At 46.5% G+C, this 19,557-nt stretch overlaps 1 protein-coding gene across 6 annotated transcripts in view; it reads left to right on the top strand.

The window, feature by feature from the left end:
* Positions 1-19,557, top strand: part of ABLIM3 (actin binding LIM protein family member 3) — a 109,607-nt gene that overhangs the window by 37,951 nt on the left and 52,099 nt on the right. For all 6 annotated transcript variants that reach the window (XM_045999547.1, XM_045999546.1, XM_045999545.1 and 3 more), the window contains exons 4-5: positions 10,098-10,281; positions 12,292-12,404. In XM_045999547.1, coding sequence (XP_045855503.1) covers positions 10,098-10,281; positions 12,292-12,404 — 297 coding nt within the window. The remainder of the gene's footprint in view (positions 1-10,097; positions 10,282-12,291; positions 12,405-19,557) is intronic.

Raw genomic sequence — 19,557 nt, 5'->3', positions numbered from 1 at the left:
TGCAAGTTTTACCTACACATCCAGAAAGACTCCTGTCTCGTGCCTCTAAACCAATTCGAGAGTGAATAAAAGAGCGGGGCTCTGAGATGAGCCCGTCTTCTATGACCAGTCCTCAAAGGTGAGGCTTAACAGGACAGAAGGTACATTATGACTTCACTGAGGTCTGTAATTTAGGAGCAGATGGATGTCAGGTTACCTCTTAAAAAACTACAAGTTCCTAAACAAGCAGGATAACTAGCAGCTGGAAGAAAGTGGGACTCTGCTGAAAGAGCCTGGGAGCCCTCTGGCCCGGGCAGGGCAGCCCTCCCTCCGCCATGGTCCCTGACAGATGCCTCTCCAGCCTCCACCTTGAACTCCTCATCTAGGCTTTCTCTTCCCCAGAGCAGCCATTCTGAGGCTGGATGGCCCCGTGGGTTTGGAAAATATTTGAACCCAAATCAGTAACTTGCACCTGCTGGTTCTAGATTTGTTCTCGTGAAGTGTGACGAGTCCTTCATGTGTGCTGTTCCCTGGGACTGGAGCTCACGTATTTGCAGCCAAGTCTCCCCAGCCCTGATGACATTGTGGGTCCTCACCTTGAGCTTCATCTGAAATGATTCCAACTTGTATCATCTTGGAGTCTTCTTCCTTGATCCATTCTGGTCTGTCACTGTCATTCTTAAAGCAGAGCGCCCAGAACAGACCACGGTTCTCAAAGTCTGGCAGACAGAGCAGGGGCACCGTTTCTGTTAATACGATTGATGCTGAATTGACCTCTGGAGGAGTCGCTTCATGGCATTGACATATGTTGAATTTAAGAGCAATTGAAACCTCAGATCTTTTCATTTTAATAACTGCGTCCAACCTCAGTCTTATGTATCTGAGATTGACTTCCCCTGCCACTGAGAAAAATTCTGGATTTCTTTTTCAGGATCTCAGTAGACTCTGTACTGAGCAAATAAATGACATATTCATATGTCCTAATGTTTTTAGTGGAAGCATACATGAAATATATTTTAATTGATGTAATTTGAATTCCAGATTGAGGCTTGGCAAACCCCTTTAGAGTAGGCTGACTTGCAAAAGTGTCCTGGCGAGTGACCATTTCTACATCCCCAGAAGCTGGGGCAGGACAAAGGGTAAAAACAGTAAAATTGTTCTAAGGAGGCTTGAGCAAGGACTGTGCGATCGTATTCTTAAGAAAGTCTTTTAGTTACCCTTTGCTTAGACCAAAATTTAATAGTTCTAGATAATTTTTTGTTTAGCTTATGATTCTCTGGGTTGGCAGGGCAGTTCTCCCAGGTGAGCTGGCTCTCCTTGACTCCACTCGCCTCATCATGATGCTATTGCTGGGTCAACTGGAGTGGTTGGCAGGCTGTCGGGCTGAGTGCCTGCATCCGGCTTCTCATCCTCCAGTAGCCTGGCTTGGACTCATTTGCATGGTGGTCTTAGAGTTCCAAGCACAGCCAGGGATCAAGCTTTGGAAAGCAAGACCTTTTTAAGCCTCAGCTTATGTCATACTTGCCAATGTCCCATTGGCCAAAACAAGTCAAGGGGCCAACCCAGGTTCAAGATCATGGAGAAATAAACCTTGCCTTTGGTGGGAGGTTCTGCAGATTTCAAGGGTGTGAATACAGAGAAAGGAAGAATTTGGACATTTTGACAATCAACCACAGGGAGGTTGGAAAACATCTTTTCACGGAGATTTTAAGGAAAAAAAAATAGATTTACTTTTCTGACTGTTTTCAATGTCAACTTGCTTAGAAGTGAAAGAAATGAAAGAATTTTTGTTTCCAGCAGTAACAGTTATAGTTACCTCAAATAGATTCATTTGAAAAAGTTAAAATCTCTATGAATATTTCTTACAGTTCTTTTACCGTGCACTACTGTGCTGACATGAAATGAAAGAATCCGCAGAGGTAAAAAAACAAAAGTAAAAGCAAAAATCCTCATGTGCCTGCCAATGCGAGATTTAATCCTGATAGTTTATGCTCAACCTTGGCAACCTTGAGCTTTTGCCTTGATGGCTGTATAGATGACGGAGACGTAGCAAGTGGAGGCTAGAGCCTGGTCTAATTAGGAATCTAATAAGAGACCTCTGAGTAAAGCAGAGATTTTCCCCTACAAAAATCTTACTTTCAATGTATGGATGGGTGAGAAATAAACTGGAGGAGGAGACAGCAAGGAATCTTTTCTGTACCAACTTTGGCACTAGGTAGAGGAGAATAAAACTTGTATCAAAATGTCTACCCATAATCCACCCTTAACATGGATTCGCATTCTATATTCATGCTATATATTTGGCATAACTATTTAAAAAGGCGAAACAGAATTTAAAAGAAAGTCGTCCTATACTCGGCAAATGGCAGAAACAAGTGATATTCCTCTTTGGAGGAACTCGGCTTTACTCCAGGCCTCAAAGAACTCCCACAGGTAACATTATTAGCCAAATGAGTAACTCACGGTCAAAAACACACAAATCATACTAGGGGTAGAACCACAGAAACAAAGAAGAGAAGAATCAGAACCTCAAAGACTTCATAAATTGGCATTTTTCTGACATTATATAATGACTACATACAACACATTTAAATAGGTAAGAAGAGCCATTTAAAAAAAGAACAAGAACGGAAACATTATCGCAAGTTGCACAGCAGATTTGAAAAAGAAACAAAATTTTAGAAATAAAAATAAGTAATATTTGAAATTTAAAAGTCAGTGTATGGATTATATAGCAGATTAGATGTTGCTGAAGAAAGAATTAATAAACTGTAGGATTTAGCCAAGAAGAAGATATATAGATTTGGTTCAGAAATGTAAGAAGGAGGTAAAAATAAAAGAAAAGTTTATACATGGAGAAAATAGTGGAAAGGTTTGACATGTTTTCAATCAGAGTTCTAGAGATATGTAATTAAATACATGTGTGGGAAGATATTTGGAGACATGACAGCTGTGAATGTTCTAGAACCATTCAAAGACACAAATCCTTGGATCCAGAAACTTAATGAATCCTAGTAGAAAAATGTAAAAGAAATCCACTTACGTACATCATCAGAATGAACCTGCAGATCACTAAAGACAAAAGACAATTTTAAGAACAGCCAGAGAGAAGAAATAGATCATCTGCCTGTGAATGGTGAGTAGACTGACAGCTGACATGTTAGTAGCAACAAGGAAGCCAGAGACCAGTGGGATAATAACTGTAAATTTAGAATTCTGTGTTCTGCAAAAGTATATCTCAAGAACCAAACAAACCTATAGCTAACATCATATTTAATGGTGAAAGACCGCCTCCCTGCCTTCCTATAAAGCAAAAAGTAACAAAAGGTTGTTTGCTCTTACTACTTCCATTCAACACTGTACCGCAGGCTTCTGTTGGATCAGTTACGCAAGAAAATGAAGTAAAAGATATCCAGATTGAAAAAGTAAGAGTAAAGTTATTTCTATATGCACATGACATGATCTCATAAATAGCAAATCCTAAGGAACGCACTAAAAAGCTATTAGAAATAACAACTAAGGGGCGCCTGGGTGGCTCAGTGGTTTAAGCCTCTGCCTTCGGCTCAGGTCATGATCTCAGGGTCCTGGGATCGAGCCCCGCATCAGGCTCTCTGCTCAGAGAGGGAGCCTGTTTCTCCCTTTCTCTCTGCCTGCCTCTCTGCCTACTTATGACCTCTCTCTGTCAAATAAAAATAAATAAAATATTTTAAAAAAAAAAAGAAATAACAACTAAGTTCATCAGGGTTTTGGGGTGAAAGATCAGTATGCCAAAATCAATTGAATTTCTATACATTTATAATGAATGATCTGAAAATAAAATTAAGAAATGATTTTATTTGTAATAACATCAAAAATAAAATACATAGGAATAAATTTAATGAGAGTATACAATTTATACTCTGAAAAGAAATATTAAAGAAGATCTAAATAAATGAAATCTCGTGTTTGTGGATTGGAAGTCTTAATATTGTCAAGATGGCAATATTCTTCAGACTAATCCACAGATCTGATGCTCTCTTTCTCAGGTCAGGTTTCCACAATGAAATACTGTAGGTTGAGTGGCTTAAACAACAGAAATTTATCTTGTCATAGTTCCAGAGGCCAGAAGTCCAAGATCAAAGTGCCAGCATGGTCAGGTTCTGGTGAGAGCTCCCTTCTTGGCTTGCAGATAACCATCTTCTTACTGTGCTCTCACATGTCAGAAGGAGAAAGAGAGAGGGAGAGAGAGAGGAAGAGATGGCAAGCTGGCTGGTGTCTCTTCTAAAAAGGGCACTAATCTCATAATAAGTGTCCCACCCTTATAACCTCATCTAAACCTAAGTACCTCCTCAAGGCCCCTACACAAATACCATGACACTGGGAGTCAGGGCTTCAAAATACAAATGTGGCATAGAACACTATTCTGTTCATAGCGAATACAAAGCCCATAAAAATCCCAGCTGACTTCCTTGAAGAAATTGACAAGCTGATTGTGAGATTAATATGGAATTGCAGGGGACGTAGAGTAGCCAAAGCATTTCTGAAAAAAAAAAGATCAAACCTAGAGGACTCAAACTTTCCACTATCAAAACTTACTACAAAGCTACAGTAGATAAGGCAACGTGGTATTAGCACATGAATAGACATATGGATTAATAGAATTGAGAGAGGAGAAATAAACCCTTAGGTTTATGGTCAGGTGATTGTCAGCAAAGCTACCAAGACAATTCTATGGGGAAAGAAGAGTCTTCAACAAATGGTGCTAGGAAAACTGGACATACGTATGCAAAAAACAATCAAAAAAATGAAGTTGGACTCCGTCCTCACACCATACATAATAATTAGCTCAAAATAAGTCAAAAACCTACCTGTAAGAGCTAAAACTATAAAACTCTCAGGAGAAAATACAAGAGTAAGTCTTTGTGACCTTGAGTTAGTCCAAGACTTCTTGACGAGGATACCAGAAGCACAAACAACAGAAGAAAAATAGATGAATTAGGTGTCATCAAAATTAAACACTTCTCTGCACTTCAAATATACTGTCAAGAATGTAAAAAGTCAACCCACTGAATGGGAAAGGAAATTTGCAAATCATACATCTGGTAAAGAACTTGTATCTAAACTATATTAAAGATTCTTACAACTTAAAAATAATCTGATTTCGAAATGGGCAAAGGATCCGAAGAGACGTTTCTCCAAAGAAGTTCTACAAATGTCCAGCAAACACATGGAAAAAATGCTCGATATCATTAGCCACCTGAGAATGCACATCAAACCACAAGGAGACACATGTCACACCCATAAGATCGGCCATCTTCAAAAAGACAGAGAATCCAACAAGCGTTGGCAAGAATATGGAGAAATTGGAACCCTCACCCACTGCTGGTGGGATGCAAAGTGTGCAGCTGCTGTGGAAAAGCATCTTGCAGTTCCTTTAGGAGTTCAATGCAGAGTTACCATATGACTTAACAATTTCAAAGTCATAAGATGTATGCTTAAGAGAAATGAAAACACATGTCCACGCAAAAACTTGTGCATGACTGTTCACAGCACTATTATTCATCAAGTCAAAATTGGAAACAAATCAAATATCCATCAACCAATGAAAGGATAAATAAAACACAGTGGAATATTTTGTAGCAATACATCCGCATGGATGAACCCTGAAAACACAAATGGCACGTAAACATATATGAAGATTCTAAATTTCATTAATGAGCAGGGAAGTGGGAGCACCTGGGTGACTCAGTGGATTAAAGCCTCTGCCTTCGGCTCAGGTCATGCTCTCAGGGTCCTGGGATAGAGCCCCGCATCGGGCTCTCTGCTCAGCAGGAAGCCTGCTTCCTCCCTCTCACTCTGCCTGCCTCTCTGCCTACATGTGATCTCTGTCTGTCAAATAAATAAATAAAATCTTTAAAAAAAAATTAAGCAGGGAAGTGAAATTTAAAATCACAGTAAGTTGGGGAGCCTGGGTGACTCAGTCAGTTGATCGGCTGACTCTTGATTTCAGCTTGGGTCATGGTCTCAGAGTCGTGAGATTGAGCCCCAAGTCGGGCTCGCACTGGGCATGGACACTGCTTGGGTTTCTCTCTCTCCCTCTCCCTCTTTCCCTACCCTCGCCCCCAGCACCCTGCTTGTGCACATGCACACATTTGTGCTCCCACTTGGAAGGAAGGAAGGAAAGAAAGAAGGGAGAGAGAGAGAGAGAAAGAGAAAGGAAAGGAAGGGTAGGGAAGGGAAGGGAAAGGAAGGAAGGAAGAAAAAAAAGAGTGTGTTTTTTAAAATTAATTAATTACATAAAATCATAATAAGATGACATTTTACAGCCACTATGTTGACGCATATATTATCAGCTTCCAATGATGATATGGATCGGTGGAAACTGCTGGTGAGAAAGCACATGGGAAAAACTCTTTGGAAAACTGCGAGGCTTTACAGCTACAAGAATGCCCAAAGCATCATTTCCATAAAAGAAAAAAATTTGCAAACAGCTCAAATGTCCTACAGTGGAGTAGATCGCTTGTGATACAGACCATGGGATACAGCAGAGCGGTGAGAATGAAAAACCCAGGTGCGGGCTTCCACCTGGATGCGTCTCCAGCACATCATCCTGAAAGTACGAAGCAAGCGCAGAAGAATAAATGCAGTGGGGTTCCACGAATACAAAGTTCATAAAAGGCAAAACTAAACAAGGCATTATTTGTGGATACATCACAGGTGGTCAAAGTAGAAAGAAAAGCAAGAGAATAACAAACACACAATTAGGGACAACGTGGGGAAGGGGATGCTTTTGGGAGATGCACCAGGAAAGTTCTGTTTCATAGAGTTGGAAGCTGGTTGCTGGGAGTGTATTTTATTCATCTTCTTTAAATCGAGTTTGTATATTTACTCCCTTTTCTGTATGCATAATGTAGTTCACAGTTAAACATTTAAATGTTAAATAGATCGCCCTCAGGAACCCTTCTAAAGTTTTGGTTTTGAAAACTCCATCTCGTTTGTGAAGTTGAAAACCAACAGAATCCTATGGCAGACCTGTGTGCTCACGGGTCTCCGTGTGTTCTCAGTTTCTTCTTCTTCATTTCACAAATGAGGCAGCTGAGCTTGAGAGAGGTGGGGTAACTTTTTCAAAGCCACACGGCTCCTGAGTGGTCGAACAGAAACACGGACCATGGTCCAGTGACCCGCAACACGGTCAGTCCATTTTCCCCTGAAATGCACTATGACTGTGGGCAAGGTCTCCTTCTGGGCATCTTTTAACAATGAACACTCATTCTGGATTTTCTCAAAGCGATTCTAACTTCTCATATCCTGTCCCACTGTCAAGCCCACTGATCTGCTTTTTTTTTTTTTTTTTTTTTTGTCGTTAATAGACTTCACTTTTTTGATTCACAGAATAACGTTTGCCCTGAGTGTGTTAAATTCCGCATCAGTTGCATGCTGCAGACCCTCTCTAAGGCCTTTCCTGTTATTTGGATGTCGGGTTCTGCTCAGCCTCAGACACATCTGTCGTGCTGTCCAGCTTGCCTTCCATCCCTGTGCTCCCCACTGTATTTCCAGGAACCCCCTGAGATTCTTATCAACCTTTACATCCTTGCTACCAAAAACTTCCTCCTGCAGCTCCTTGGGGGAAACGGAGGAGCCGATTGTTCCAAGTTTTCTTACTGCCTCCTGGGTTTGTCCACTGGGAGAGGTGGCTCTGGGGGTGGAGCTGGCCGGGGAAACAAAGGGGAGAAAAGAAGGAAAAAAACAGGAGCTGTTTCCAATGAGGTCGTAGGCCATGACCTCACTAATTCCACAGCCGTGAAGTCAATCGATCTGCCACCTGCACGCCCCAGAACACCCTGTACCCTGGGCCGGCCTGCTCTTGAGGCATTGTTTGCTGTGATGAATTTTCACGAAGCCTGGTAGAAGATCAACCCTCCCACCATCAACCACCACCACCCCCTGCGCACATAGGCCCTGCTTCTCTGCAGGCAGGGGTGGGCTCCAGGGCCCGCCAGCCCCACCTCGTACTGAGTTTAAAATGTTTGGGCACCTGGTAGACCCCGAAAGGAGCCTCTGCTTCTCCTAGACTCATGGCATGCCGGTGTCAGAAGAAAAGCTCAGGTCACTTTTTAATCCACCTTCTTCATTGTACATGCATGTGAACAAAGACCAAGTTCATTGACAGCCAGAGAGTTAGCGGCAGTGACAAACCCAGAGCCCAGTTGGTCCAGTTCGCAGACTATCATGACTCCCCCTGTGCTGCACGGTGCCCCTAATGCTGTGACCTCTGGGCTGCCCTCTTGCTCACTCAGCCTGGCCCCATAAGCCTGCCTCCGGCCTGCAAGGTGAACACGCACTTGTGCCAAGTGTCTCTTTAACCTGATTGCTTTTGCATGACAAGTTTCCCTATGAACAAGGAGACAGTATTTGCCGGGGTAGCCTCACCCAATCCAGGCCAGGTCCCTACAATTACAGGTTTGGAATTCTATCTTCTTGGTTTCCACACCATTGATCATGCCTCAGAAAGCTGATCCATGCTAACTAACCAAGACCTCAGGAAACCAATGTATAAAATCAGAGTGCCCTTTTATTAATGGAGAGATGTCATTCTCTGTTATAGTAGTTTGCATTGCCCTGACCAGCTTCTTTCATTGCCCTGACCAGACCTTCTTCAAAGGTCTACCTAGTAAGTCAAACCATAAGTCACGTAGCGAATACAGACTCAGAACAAGGGAGCTGGTCAAAGGGTCGGAATGGGCTCCCCAATGGCCTTCCCTTGATGGCTGGCCAGCCCCTTCCGGGCTGCCACCCCTGCTTTAGCCAGATCAATACATTCAGCAGTTCTGGTGGCCCTGAGAGCCATTCAATCTCTTGGAAGAAACTTTGCCTCTTTCTGTCCTTCCCATTAGGTGTGGATTTCGTAACTTAACCCTCAGAGGGAAATCTCACTTCCCACGTTTCTAAGTCCTTTGGAGGTAGGGAGTCCCACATGATTCGGTCGTTCAAGCACCTATAACTACCTCCACCTACTCCCCTGTTATCGGCCCTATGCCTCTTTGTATTGTCCGCAAGGATATCCCGTAAGACCTGGTGACATACGTTGCCTGTGTGTGCAAAAGCTAGCAACACAATTGATCATTTTTGCAACTGGGTGATGGGACATCACTATAACCTTCTCTCTTCTTTTGTTTATGTCAGAGAGTTTCAAAATATTTTTTAAGGTTTTGAAAAACTAGGAGAAAAACCATCCATGGCTCCTCAATATCCCACAAAGCCTAAACTTCTTAAGCCGGACTCAGGCTCTCCTCCAACTGGCCTGTCAATATCTTCCTGTTATTACTGCCCTCCCCACCCTAAAAATACCACACCTCCACACAGATATCACTTGCAACTTCCTGCTTGTGTGCTTTAGCTTATTTTCCACCTTCAGGGTTCAACTTCAGTGCCGCCTCCTCCAAGAAGCCTACCATGATCCCTCCCCCACGGCATTGCTCCCTTTTCCTCCCCACTCCCGGCACTTGCTGCCCGCTCCAGCCCATGGCCTGTCGCGCATGATGTATGTTCTATAAGGTTGTCTTTTGGCATATACTGTTAGCTCTTCATGGTTCAGGAATTGCGTTTTATCATTCTTGCCTTGGAACAGACCAACTCTTTATGTCTATGGTGAGAGAAGATTATAAATTTCCAACCATTCATCCCATTGCCATCCTAAATTGTCTTCACCTTGCACAGAATCATACACAGGGAAAGTGCCCAGGGACATTTTAAGTGATCTTATCCAATTCATGAGATGGTATGGCCTTGTGTGAGCCACGCAGCCCTAAACTTCCATCCATGCACAAGAGGAGGGAACGACCTCAGTGGTCTCATCTGAATCAGCTGGGGAGTGTGCCAAAATGCAAATCCCTGGGGCCTTGCCCCCAGGGGGTCTGATTCAGGCCCAGGCATCAGCCTCTTAAGGAGCCCGAGGTTGCTTCCAATGCAGGGTCTTCAGGACAGTTTAAGGAACACTAGCCTCACAAGGTCCTATGTGCCACCATTTTTGGGCCACTCATGACCAAGTCACATGCCAGCCGTGTCCCCTGCGAGAACCTCGTGCTGGCCGACCTTCCCTGGACTCAGCCTGCCCTTGGTCTTCTCCTTGTGCCCCGCAGTGTGTGGCTGCGCCCTGGCCCAGTCGGGCTTCTTCTTCAAGAACCAGGAGTACATCTGCACCCAGGACTACCAGCAGCTCTATGGCACCCGCTGCGACAGCTGTAGGGACTTCATCACCGGCGAGGTCATCTCCGCCCTGGGCCGCACCTACCACCCCAAGTGCTTCGTGTGCAGCTTGTGCAGGTGAGCAGGTGGGGGAGGCCGGGCCCCTCCGCCTGGGCCCCCTGGCGGTCTGGGGGCTCCCAGGGCTGAATGTTGGACGCTTGGATTTCTAGACTGTCCTAGGCGGAACAATGTGACAGCAGCCGAATCTCGTCTGTCAAAGGTGATCTCCTACGAAACACTAGTTTGCCTAGAGATCCAGACAGAGCGAGGACCTGAGCCCCTGCCCTCAGCCTCCCGTCTCCCATCAGAAGTCCTCAGAGGAACTACTGAGTACCCTGAACCCGTTCTGGAAATCGGGCAACTGGGCCAGCTCCCACCCCCTCAGCCACATGTAGTGTAGAGATATCTGTTTGTAGCCTTCCCCCATGACCCTGACAAGGTGATGCCCTCTCTGTAAGCCTCAGCTTCTTCATCAGTAAAATGGGCATCAAAACCATTGCCGCATTGTTGGCTTTTAGTGAAGAATAATGAGATGACATTTGCAAAGACTGTAGCTCAGTGACAGGGACGTAATTGTGTCTGCTTTTGCTGTTCTTGTCATTATATGACAATCATCTAGCCTCTCAGGCAAGGTGGTAGGCGATGGGACGCTCACCCTTCCCTCCCCCTCATGCCCTGCACTCCGGTTCCTTGTTACCTCAGGAGACGTATGTGACGGGTCCACTGCGTGCCAAGCACTGCATTAAGGAGACGCAAAAAATAAAGGAGGCCTCAGCCTTGCCCACAAATGCATTAAAATTTAATGGACTGTTCTGATTAAGTCATATGTAGAAACGTGGTTTGGAATAAATGTATGCATTTTTTAATTAGGGAAGGAATTTATAGATTATTCTCCCCATAAAATAACTACCTGTTAGTTACCAGTTAGGGTTCCTGCTGAGACTAATGACACAGTGTACAAGAAAATAAAATCACCCAGTGGAATTCATTCATTCATCCATCTCCTAAAACCTGGGTGCTGGGTCCCAGAATCCCAGACCCACTGGAGGCTAGCACAGTAGGGTCCATATGTTTGGGGGGTTTTTTGAAGAATTTATTTATTTATTTGACAGACAAAGAGAGAGAGAAAGCACAAGCAGGGAGAGTGGAAGAAGGAGAAACAGGCTCCCCCCTGAGCAGGGAGCCCGATGCAGGACTCAATCCCAGGACCCCGAGATCATGACCTGAGCCGAACACGGTTGCTTAACCAACTGAGCCACCCAGGTGTCCCAGGTCCAGACGGTTTAAAGTGAAGTTTCTGTCAAGCCCCACACAGAGGCAGTGCCTCCCCCAGCGTCATGCTGTGTCCTTTACCAGAAGTCAGTGCCTGGGCCTCGATGAGAACACAGCTCCCCCAACTCACCCCAGCACTCCCTCCCATGTCCCACGTTGCAAATACAAGGGCAGCGGAGCCCCCAGAAGCCTATGTCCGGGGCTGCCCTCGGAGTCTGTGTAATGTCTCTCCCAGACTTCATGCACGAGAGCCCTCGACGCTGCCAGGGACTCGATGTACAGTTCATCTTTGTTAGGGAGGCAGGACACGGACAAGTTCGAGACCTCTGAATTCTGAAACCCAAACTGCACAATCACAGAGGAGAGGAAGAGGTTATTGGTGGGTTTCTAAATGTCCTGGCTAGTGAAAGGAAGACATTTTGGTGAATTTAGGAATTAAATGAGTTCTTCTTGATATTTGGGGATAGAGGAGGTTGGGATGGAAAAAGTCTTTCTGGGAAGAAAGGGCAACTCTGGGAGGAATTATTAACCACTTCATTCACAGATGAGAAACGTGAGCTTCACTAACTGTCATGACTGGTCTGGTGTTAAAGTCATACCAGTGGTCCAAGTGGGCCTCCAGTTCCAGTCGTGGTCCCAGCTGAGTTGGTTCAGCCTGTCTGGCACCGTGAACAGCACTTGAATTTACCTTGTCTCATAGAAGGCAGACTGTGTGTGGTGCCAGCGAGCTTCGAGCCCGTCGTCTGTCAGCTCACCAACAGACATGGAATCCCTCTAGAGAAGAGGTATTGAATTTCTCTTCCATCTCCCTTGCAGGAAGCCTTTCCCCATTGGAGACAAGGTGACCTTCAGCGGCAAGGAATGCGTGTGTCAGACATGCTCCCAGTCCATGACCAGCAGTAAGCCCATCAAGATCCGCGGACCAAGCCGTGAGTACTCCCCCCAGGCACCTCCGTGTCTGCGGGCCATGCATCCTAGGGCTCCCTATCCCATCTCCGGCATCCGTTCCTGCAGGCCTGGAGGGAAGTGGGGGAGGTATCCACCTTGGAGGACTCCTGAAGCCTGACCCAGTTGGCATTCAGCCCAGACTCACCAGCTTCCTTAAGCAGAAATGCAGGGAAAGCAGGCTGCTGACTAGAAACAGTGACAGCCTGTACCATGCTTGGCCGCTTGGGTGGGGCTCTTCTGGGATGAGCTAGGCTCCCCATCTCATCTCCCTTATGGATCTTCCCCCGAACAGGGCTGAAGAAACCACCAAGCGTTTTCAATTTCTACAAATGCCACTAAAAAGTATACACAGACACATCTTAAAAAGGAGAAATATGGGAGCAAACCACAAGGGCTAGTGTCTCTTAGAAAGTGTCCCAGGGAAACCTGCATCAACTTCACTGCATAATGCTAAATATACAAATTTTTAGGCCCACTTTGGACTTTTCTTTTATTTTTTTAATCTTTTTTTTTTTTTTTAGATTTTATTTATTTACTTGACAGAGAGCAAGCGAGAGAGAGAGAGAGCACGAGCCGGGGGGTCAAGGAGGGGCAGAGGGAAAAGCAGAAAAGCAGACTCCCTGCTGAACAGGGAACCCCAACGTGGGGCTCGATCCCAGGCCTCTGAGATCATGACCTGAGCCGAAGACAGACACTTAACCCACTGAGCCACCCAGGCACCCCCCACTTTGGACTTCTTAGAAAGGAACCTAGAAGTCTGCATTCTTAATAAGCTTCCTGGGTGATGCATTTGCTGCTCCTAAGACTTGAGAACCAGCATTTAGAGATGAAGGGACCATCTACCACACCAGAGTGAATGTTATATTTCATCACCAAACTGTAGATTTGGGGGTAACTGAGGCTCAGGAGTGCACCTCGGAACAGTCGTTCGAATTCGTGGAACATCCATTCCACTCAAGTGTGTCTAGTGGTAAGATGTCTAAATCACTGGTCCCAGATGCCCTCGTTGGGCTGCTGATGGCAGGTGACCACCCACACAAGGCCCTGGCCCCAGGGCTTACCTCAAGCCACGGTAGGCTCCGGAGTTCTTTCCCATTACATGACACCCCCACCGGCCACACAGCAGAATCAATGAAAATCCATTAGTTGCCTGTGTGCGGGCGCAGGCACCGAGAGAGTCAGCAGGCCGGGACTGCATCCTGCCGAGGGGCTGAGACAGAACACCCTGAGTCAGCAGGCCTGGGCCCCGAGGGGCTCCATCAGAGCCCACCTGCTGTGGGGAGCTGGGGAGAAAGACGATGGGAAGGCTTCCTCCCTCGCCCTTCCTTCCTCCCAGTCTATTCAGTTCTGCTCGCAGAATGCACAGAACACTTCCTTCAGTGTCCTTGGTGACACTCAAGAAGACTTGGCTGGTCTGAGCTGGTTCCCATCTCGAGGTGCCTGAGCGCACACACTGTTCTCTTTCATGATTCCTTGAAAGCCTCGTGCAGGATGACAGCAGGGCTGGAGGGCTGGGATGCGGGGCCACGGCCCTGTGACTGATGCTGCGAAAGTGCCCAGAGACCAGCAGGACGGCGTGTGAGGCAGTAGAGACAGGCAGGCTGGGGCCAGGAGCGTGAGCCTTGCTGGGGCTCCATTTACCCAGCTCTGCGGAAAGCAAATGTGTTAGTATCCAGGAGCCAGACTAGCATACGCCGTGGTGTGTAATATGTTCTCTGAATATAAAGTGAGGATGCTGCGGACTTGGAGGTTTAATCTGGAAACCACACCAAAGAGAGAATATGATTCCTGAATCTGTTACTTCTCTTGGCTCGTGCTGCGTTACTACACGCATCAGGGACCTCGGAGAGGTGGGACAGTTCCTTGGCTGAGTGTGGGAATCCTGAATGTGAGCGTGCCCTTGAGGAGAGGTGCTAAATGTCTCCGCCATAATTCTGCAAGTCCAAAAGCAGAGGAAGGTGAGGAAGAGTGAATAATGAGAAGCACGTGAGCGTATAAGCAGTCTCCAGGGGGAGGACCCGGGATCGTGGCTCATCTTGTTACTCACAAAGCAAAGACTGCGAGCTGTGGATCTATGGGGAATATGTTTCATGGAAGTGTTTTCTCCCGAAAGGTGGTCACTGTCCATGCTAAAAGCTAACTAGAGGGGGTGCTGGGAGGTCTGCTGAGTTCCCAAAGGAGAGACAGAACCAAAACCAGATTCAAAAGAGGACTGAGATGAAGAATGTATCATGGAAAAAGAAAAAGGAGGAGGAAAAACCTGATGTATTTTTACCTATAGGGGTGTGACCTTTCATCCCTGGAGGGTGAATAAAGACATTCTGGAACAGGAGGAGCAGTTATCTACTCAAAATAGATCAAGAAGACGACTTGGGAACTATCAAGAGGAAAAAATAACTTTTTATAAAAATAAGTGTTTCCTCACCATCCTCACTAAGAGGAATCAGCAGTGGGAGCAATATCAGCTTCACTGTCACAACCGTCACCACCATCGCCACCACCACCATCACCACTGTCACCATCACAACTGTCACCACCATCACTCCCAACACCAACACCACCATCACCATCACCACTGTCACCATCACCATCACCATCACAACTGTCACCACCATCACTACGAACCGTCACCACTGTCACCATCACCATCACCATCACAACTGTCACCATCATCACCACCATCACCATCACCACTGTCACCTCCATCACCACCACCACCATCACAACTGTCACCATCACTACGAACCGTCACCACTGTCACCATCGCCATCACCATCACCACTGTCACCTCCATCACCACCACCACCATCACAACTGTCACCATTACCACCACCATCACCATCACCACTGTCACCTCCATCACCACCACCACCATCACAACTGTCACCATCACTATGAACCATCACCACTGTCACCATCACCATCACCATCACCACTGTCACCTCCATCACCACCACCACCATCACCACTGTCACCATCATCACCACCATCACCATCACCACTGTCACCTCCATCACCACCACCACCATCACAACTATCACCACCATCACTACGAACCGTCACCACTGTCACCATCACCATCACCATCACCACTGTCACCTCCATCACCACCACCACCATCACAACTGTCACCATCACAACCACCATCACCATCACCACTGTCACCTCCATCACCACCACCACCATCACAACTGTCACCACCATCACTACGAACCGTCACCACTGTCACCATCACCACTGTCACCACCATCACCACCACCACCATCACCACTGTCACCATCACCATCACCATCACAACTGTCACCATCACCACCACCATCACCATCACCACTGTCACCATCACCACTGTCACCACCATCACTCCCAACACCAACACCACCATCACAGTTGTCACCACCACCACCACCATCATCACAACTGTCACCGCCATCACCACCACCACCAATACCATCATCACCATCATCACCATTGCTAACACTGATTGACTGTTACTATTGTCAGGCAATGCACTAAGTTTTCGGTACATAATGTCTATACATAATACCTCATTATAGTTCTATGAGGGAGAGAAAAGTAATTGTTTTATAGATGAGAAAGCTGAGACCCAGAGAGTGTAAATGACTTGCCCAGAGTCACACAAATAGTAAGTAATGAAACTGGAATGTGGGACCAGGCAGTCTGGCCCTGGGGCCTCTTCCCTTCACACCCTATACCAGAGATATGACTGGCTAACAGGGAAAGGTCATGTCTTCCTGGACTCATTATCTAAAGCAAGGAATGCTTTGACTTGCTATGACTCACAAAACCCAACTGTTTTCGTTGATCTAGATGGAATGTATGAGACAGTCAACAAAAGCTAAAAATGGCTGCCTGCAGTCTCTAGAGACCTCAGGAAACTGAGGGACTTGGGGGAACAGGTGGTGGCCTCATACTTTCTGCCAGCTGAAGGTTGTAATCTTGGAAGAGAGAGGAGCATACGAGGAGTGGACAGCTGGCTGCACAGCAACCACCGCGGGGCAGGAGGTTGCCCTCCTGACTGTGCCTGTTTGCTGTACCAGACTCACGGGCTCCCGGCTGGTGCCTGAAGCTCCACTGGGGGTCAAGGCTGAGAGGAGGAGGAAGAAGAAGGAGAAAAGGGTCTTGTTCAATCTGAGGACCCATGGTATAACATGAAAAGGAAAACCACCTAGAGGAGGCATCCCAGAATCCTCGGGGAAGCTGCAGGAAAATTCTCCTGACCTCAGACCAGAGACAGGACTGAGCACAGAATATGGGTCAGAAACACAAGAACGTGAAGTAAGAATGACAGCGACCATTCGTTGAGCTCCATGTTGAGTTCTTACAGCCCTCAGAGTAGTGCATCTTCACACCAGTGCCGTAAGGGAGATAGTCAGATGAGGAAGCAGGGGCTTCACGGTCACACAACCAGTCCGTGAGGAGGCTGGGCTTGTGCCCTCAGCCCGCCTCTCACCATTCACTCTGTCCTGCTGGCCCAGCCTCTAACCACGCCCCTGCATGGCCTCCTGAATTTTGACTCAAGGTACCACGTCCATCGCAGACGCATCACAGCAACTTAAGGAGATGGGACTCGGGACAAGAATGTGGCCGCATAGGATGCAGATATTCAAATGAGATATATTGGAGCGGCGGGGCTTTGTGTTGTTGGCTCTAATACACCAAGTCCACGGAGTCACCAGTGAAGCTGGTGGGAGGATGACCCCACCAAGCAAGGAAAAGTGAGATGTAAGGAAGGAGGGAGAAGAGAGAAACTGCAGTTGTCTCTAAATATTTGAAGGCGATGTCAGAGGCAAAGGAGGTAGTTCTTATTGCATAAAATAAGGGACATCACAAGGAGTCAGGTCTCAGCTCCATATAAAGAAGGCAGTCATGGGGCACCTGGGTGGCTCTGTCGGTTGAGGTCTGGCTCTTCATTTCAGCTCAAACCATGATCTCAAGTTTGTGAGATCAAATCCCACATCCAGCATGGAGCTTGCTTGGGATTCTCTCTCCCTTTCCCTCTCCCCCTCTTCCCCACTCACACACGTGCTCTCACTCTCTCTCAAAAAAAAAAAAAAAAAAGGCAGTCAAGACAAGAAATGACAAGTGTTGGTGAGGATGTGGATTGGGGCAGCCCGTGTGGGAAACAGTATGACGGTTCCTCAAAAAAAAAAAAAAAAAAAAAAAAACTAACTAAAAATAGAAATGTCATGTAATCCAGTAATCCCACTGTTGGGCATTTTCCCAAAGAAAACAAAAATACTAATTTTAAAACACATAGGACCCCTATGTTTATTGCAGTATTGTTTACAATAGCCAAGATATGGAAATGACCCAAATACCTATCAACTGATGAATGGATAAAGATGTGGCAGATATATGCCCCGGAATATTACTCAGTCACAAAAAAGAATTAAATCTTGCCATTTGCAACAATGTGGATGGACCTAGAGGGTATTATGCTAAGTGAAATAAGTCAGACAGAGAAAGAAAAATACTGTATGATTTCACATACGTGTAGAATCTCAAAAACATAACAAATGAACAAACAAACCAAAAAAGCAGAAACAGATCCGTAAATACAGAGAACAGACTGATGGTTGCCAGAGGTGAAGGGGAGGAAGGATGGGCAAAAATGGGTGAAGGGGAGTGGGAGGGGCAGGCTTCCAGTTATGAGGCGGGTAGGTGACAGGGATGAAAGGCACAGCATGGGGAACATGGCCAGTGACACGGTAACAGCAGTGTGTGAGGACAGATGGGAGCTACCCTTGTGCTGAGTACAGTGTAAGGCATAGAGTTATTGAGTCGCTATCGTACGCCTGAGACTGATGTAATAGTGTGTGTCAGCGACACTTCAGTAAAAAAAAAAAAAAAAAAAAAAAAAAAAAAAAAAATCAGATAGGAAATTAAAAATGGAGTTACAAAACAAAACAAAAAAGAATAAACCTTTATAGGATACATATTTTTAAAAATGAAAATGAAAAAAAAATAAAGAAGGCACTTGAGACTATTTTGCCTGTCTAAAGGCAAGGGGGGCTCCCTCCATAGGGGGTGAGCTTCCTACCCCTGGAGGCAGTTAAGCAGAGGACCGTGCCCGCCTGTCAAGAATGCTGTAGGTTCCTGCATTAGGTGGGACTGTGACTAAGGGTTCTGTGAACCCTGCACCCCTGTGGAATTATCTAAGTCTATCAAGGAGGCCCCGGACACATGTTCAGTATGCAGGGTTCAGTCCTTGACCCTCAAGCCCTCAGGTTCTTCTGTGCTGAGCATGCGCGAGTCATGTCTATGAAAGGAGAGGGGGTGCCTGATAATCTCTAAATGATTACATTCTAAAGCCTGCAGTTATTGGGATGCAGGTGGGTAGACTTTTTCCGGAGGAGTGAGGAAGGAAAAGAAATCCCGAAGCTGTTCTCCCAGCCCCCATCTGTAGGCCTGGGGCTCGAAGCATTTTGCAATGGGAGCCCCTCCCGCCCCAGCCTGTGCTAAGGGATGTTCAAAAGGTGTTAGGGAGAGCGCCTGGGTGGCTCAGTGGTTAAACCACTACCTTTAGCCTGGGTCATGATCCCAGGGTCCTAAGATCGAACCCTGCGTGGGAGATCCTGCTTCTCCCTCTCCCTCTGCCTGTTGCTCTGCCTATGTGTGCTCTTTCTCTGTCAAATAAATAAATAAAATAGTTTTTAAGAAAAGAAAAAAAGTCTAGGGAGCCAAGAGGCGGGAACCATGGGATCTGCCTCCTCCAAGCACTTCAGTGGGGCTCAGACCCTCCCCACAGTCAGCTGGGCACACCCCCTTCCTCAACAGGCCGCTTCATCTTCTCTCCCAGGCCTGGCTCCCAGCTGGACACGAGGGCTTCCAGCCAGCCTCTCCCAACTTGATCTGCAGTTTCTCTTCCCCCCACTGCTCTGAAGTACGCATCTGTCTGGTGGTGCCAATAGAGAGGCTTGTCCTCTGGTAAACTTTGTCCCATGACCCTTTCCCCCTCCAGAGTGGGCCTGCATTCCCAGCATCTCCCAAGCACCTTGGATGCTGGCTCCCTTTCCTGCCTCCCCAGACAGGGCTTGAGCAACAGGCAGAGCAACAGGCTCCCACGTTCTGGGGCCCTGGTGCGCGTTCCAGGGTGATGAGAATGGGGAGTGA

The sequence above is a fragment of the Meles meles genome, chromosome 3 (assembly GCF_922984935.1).
Source record: "Meles meles chromosome 3, mMelMel3.1 paternal haplotype, whole genome shotgun sequence".
NCBI classification, from domain to species: domain Eukaryota; kingdom Metazoa; phylum Chordata; class Mammalia; order Carnivora; family Mustelidae; genus Meles; species Meles meles.
Note: the sequence above shows the minus strand (reverse complement) of the source record. Positions and strands in the feature narration are given on the sequence as shown.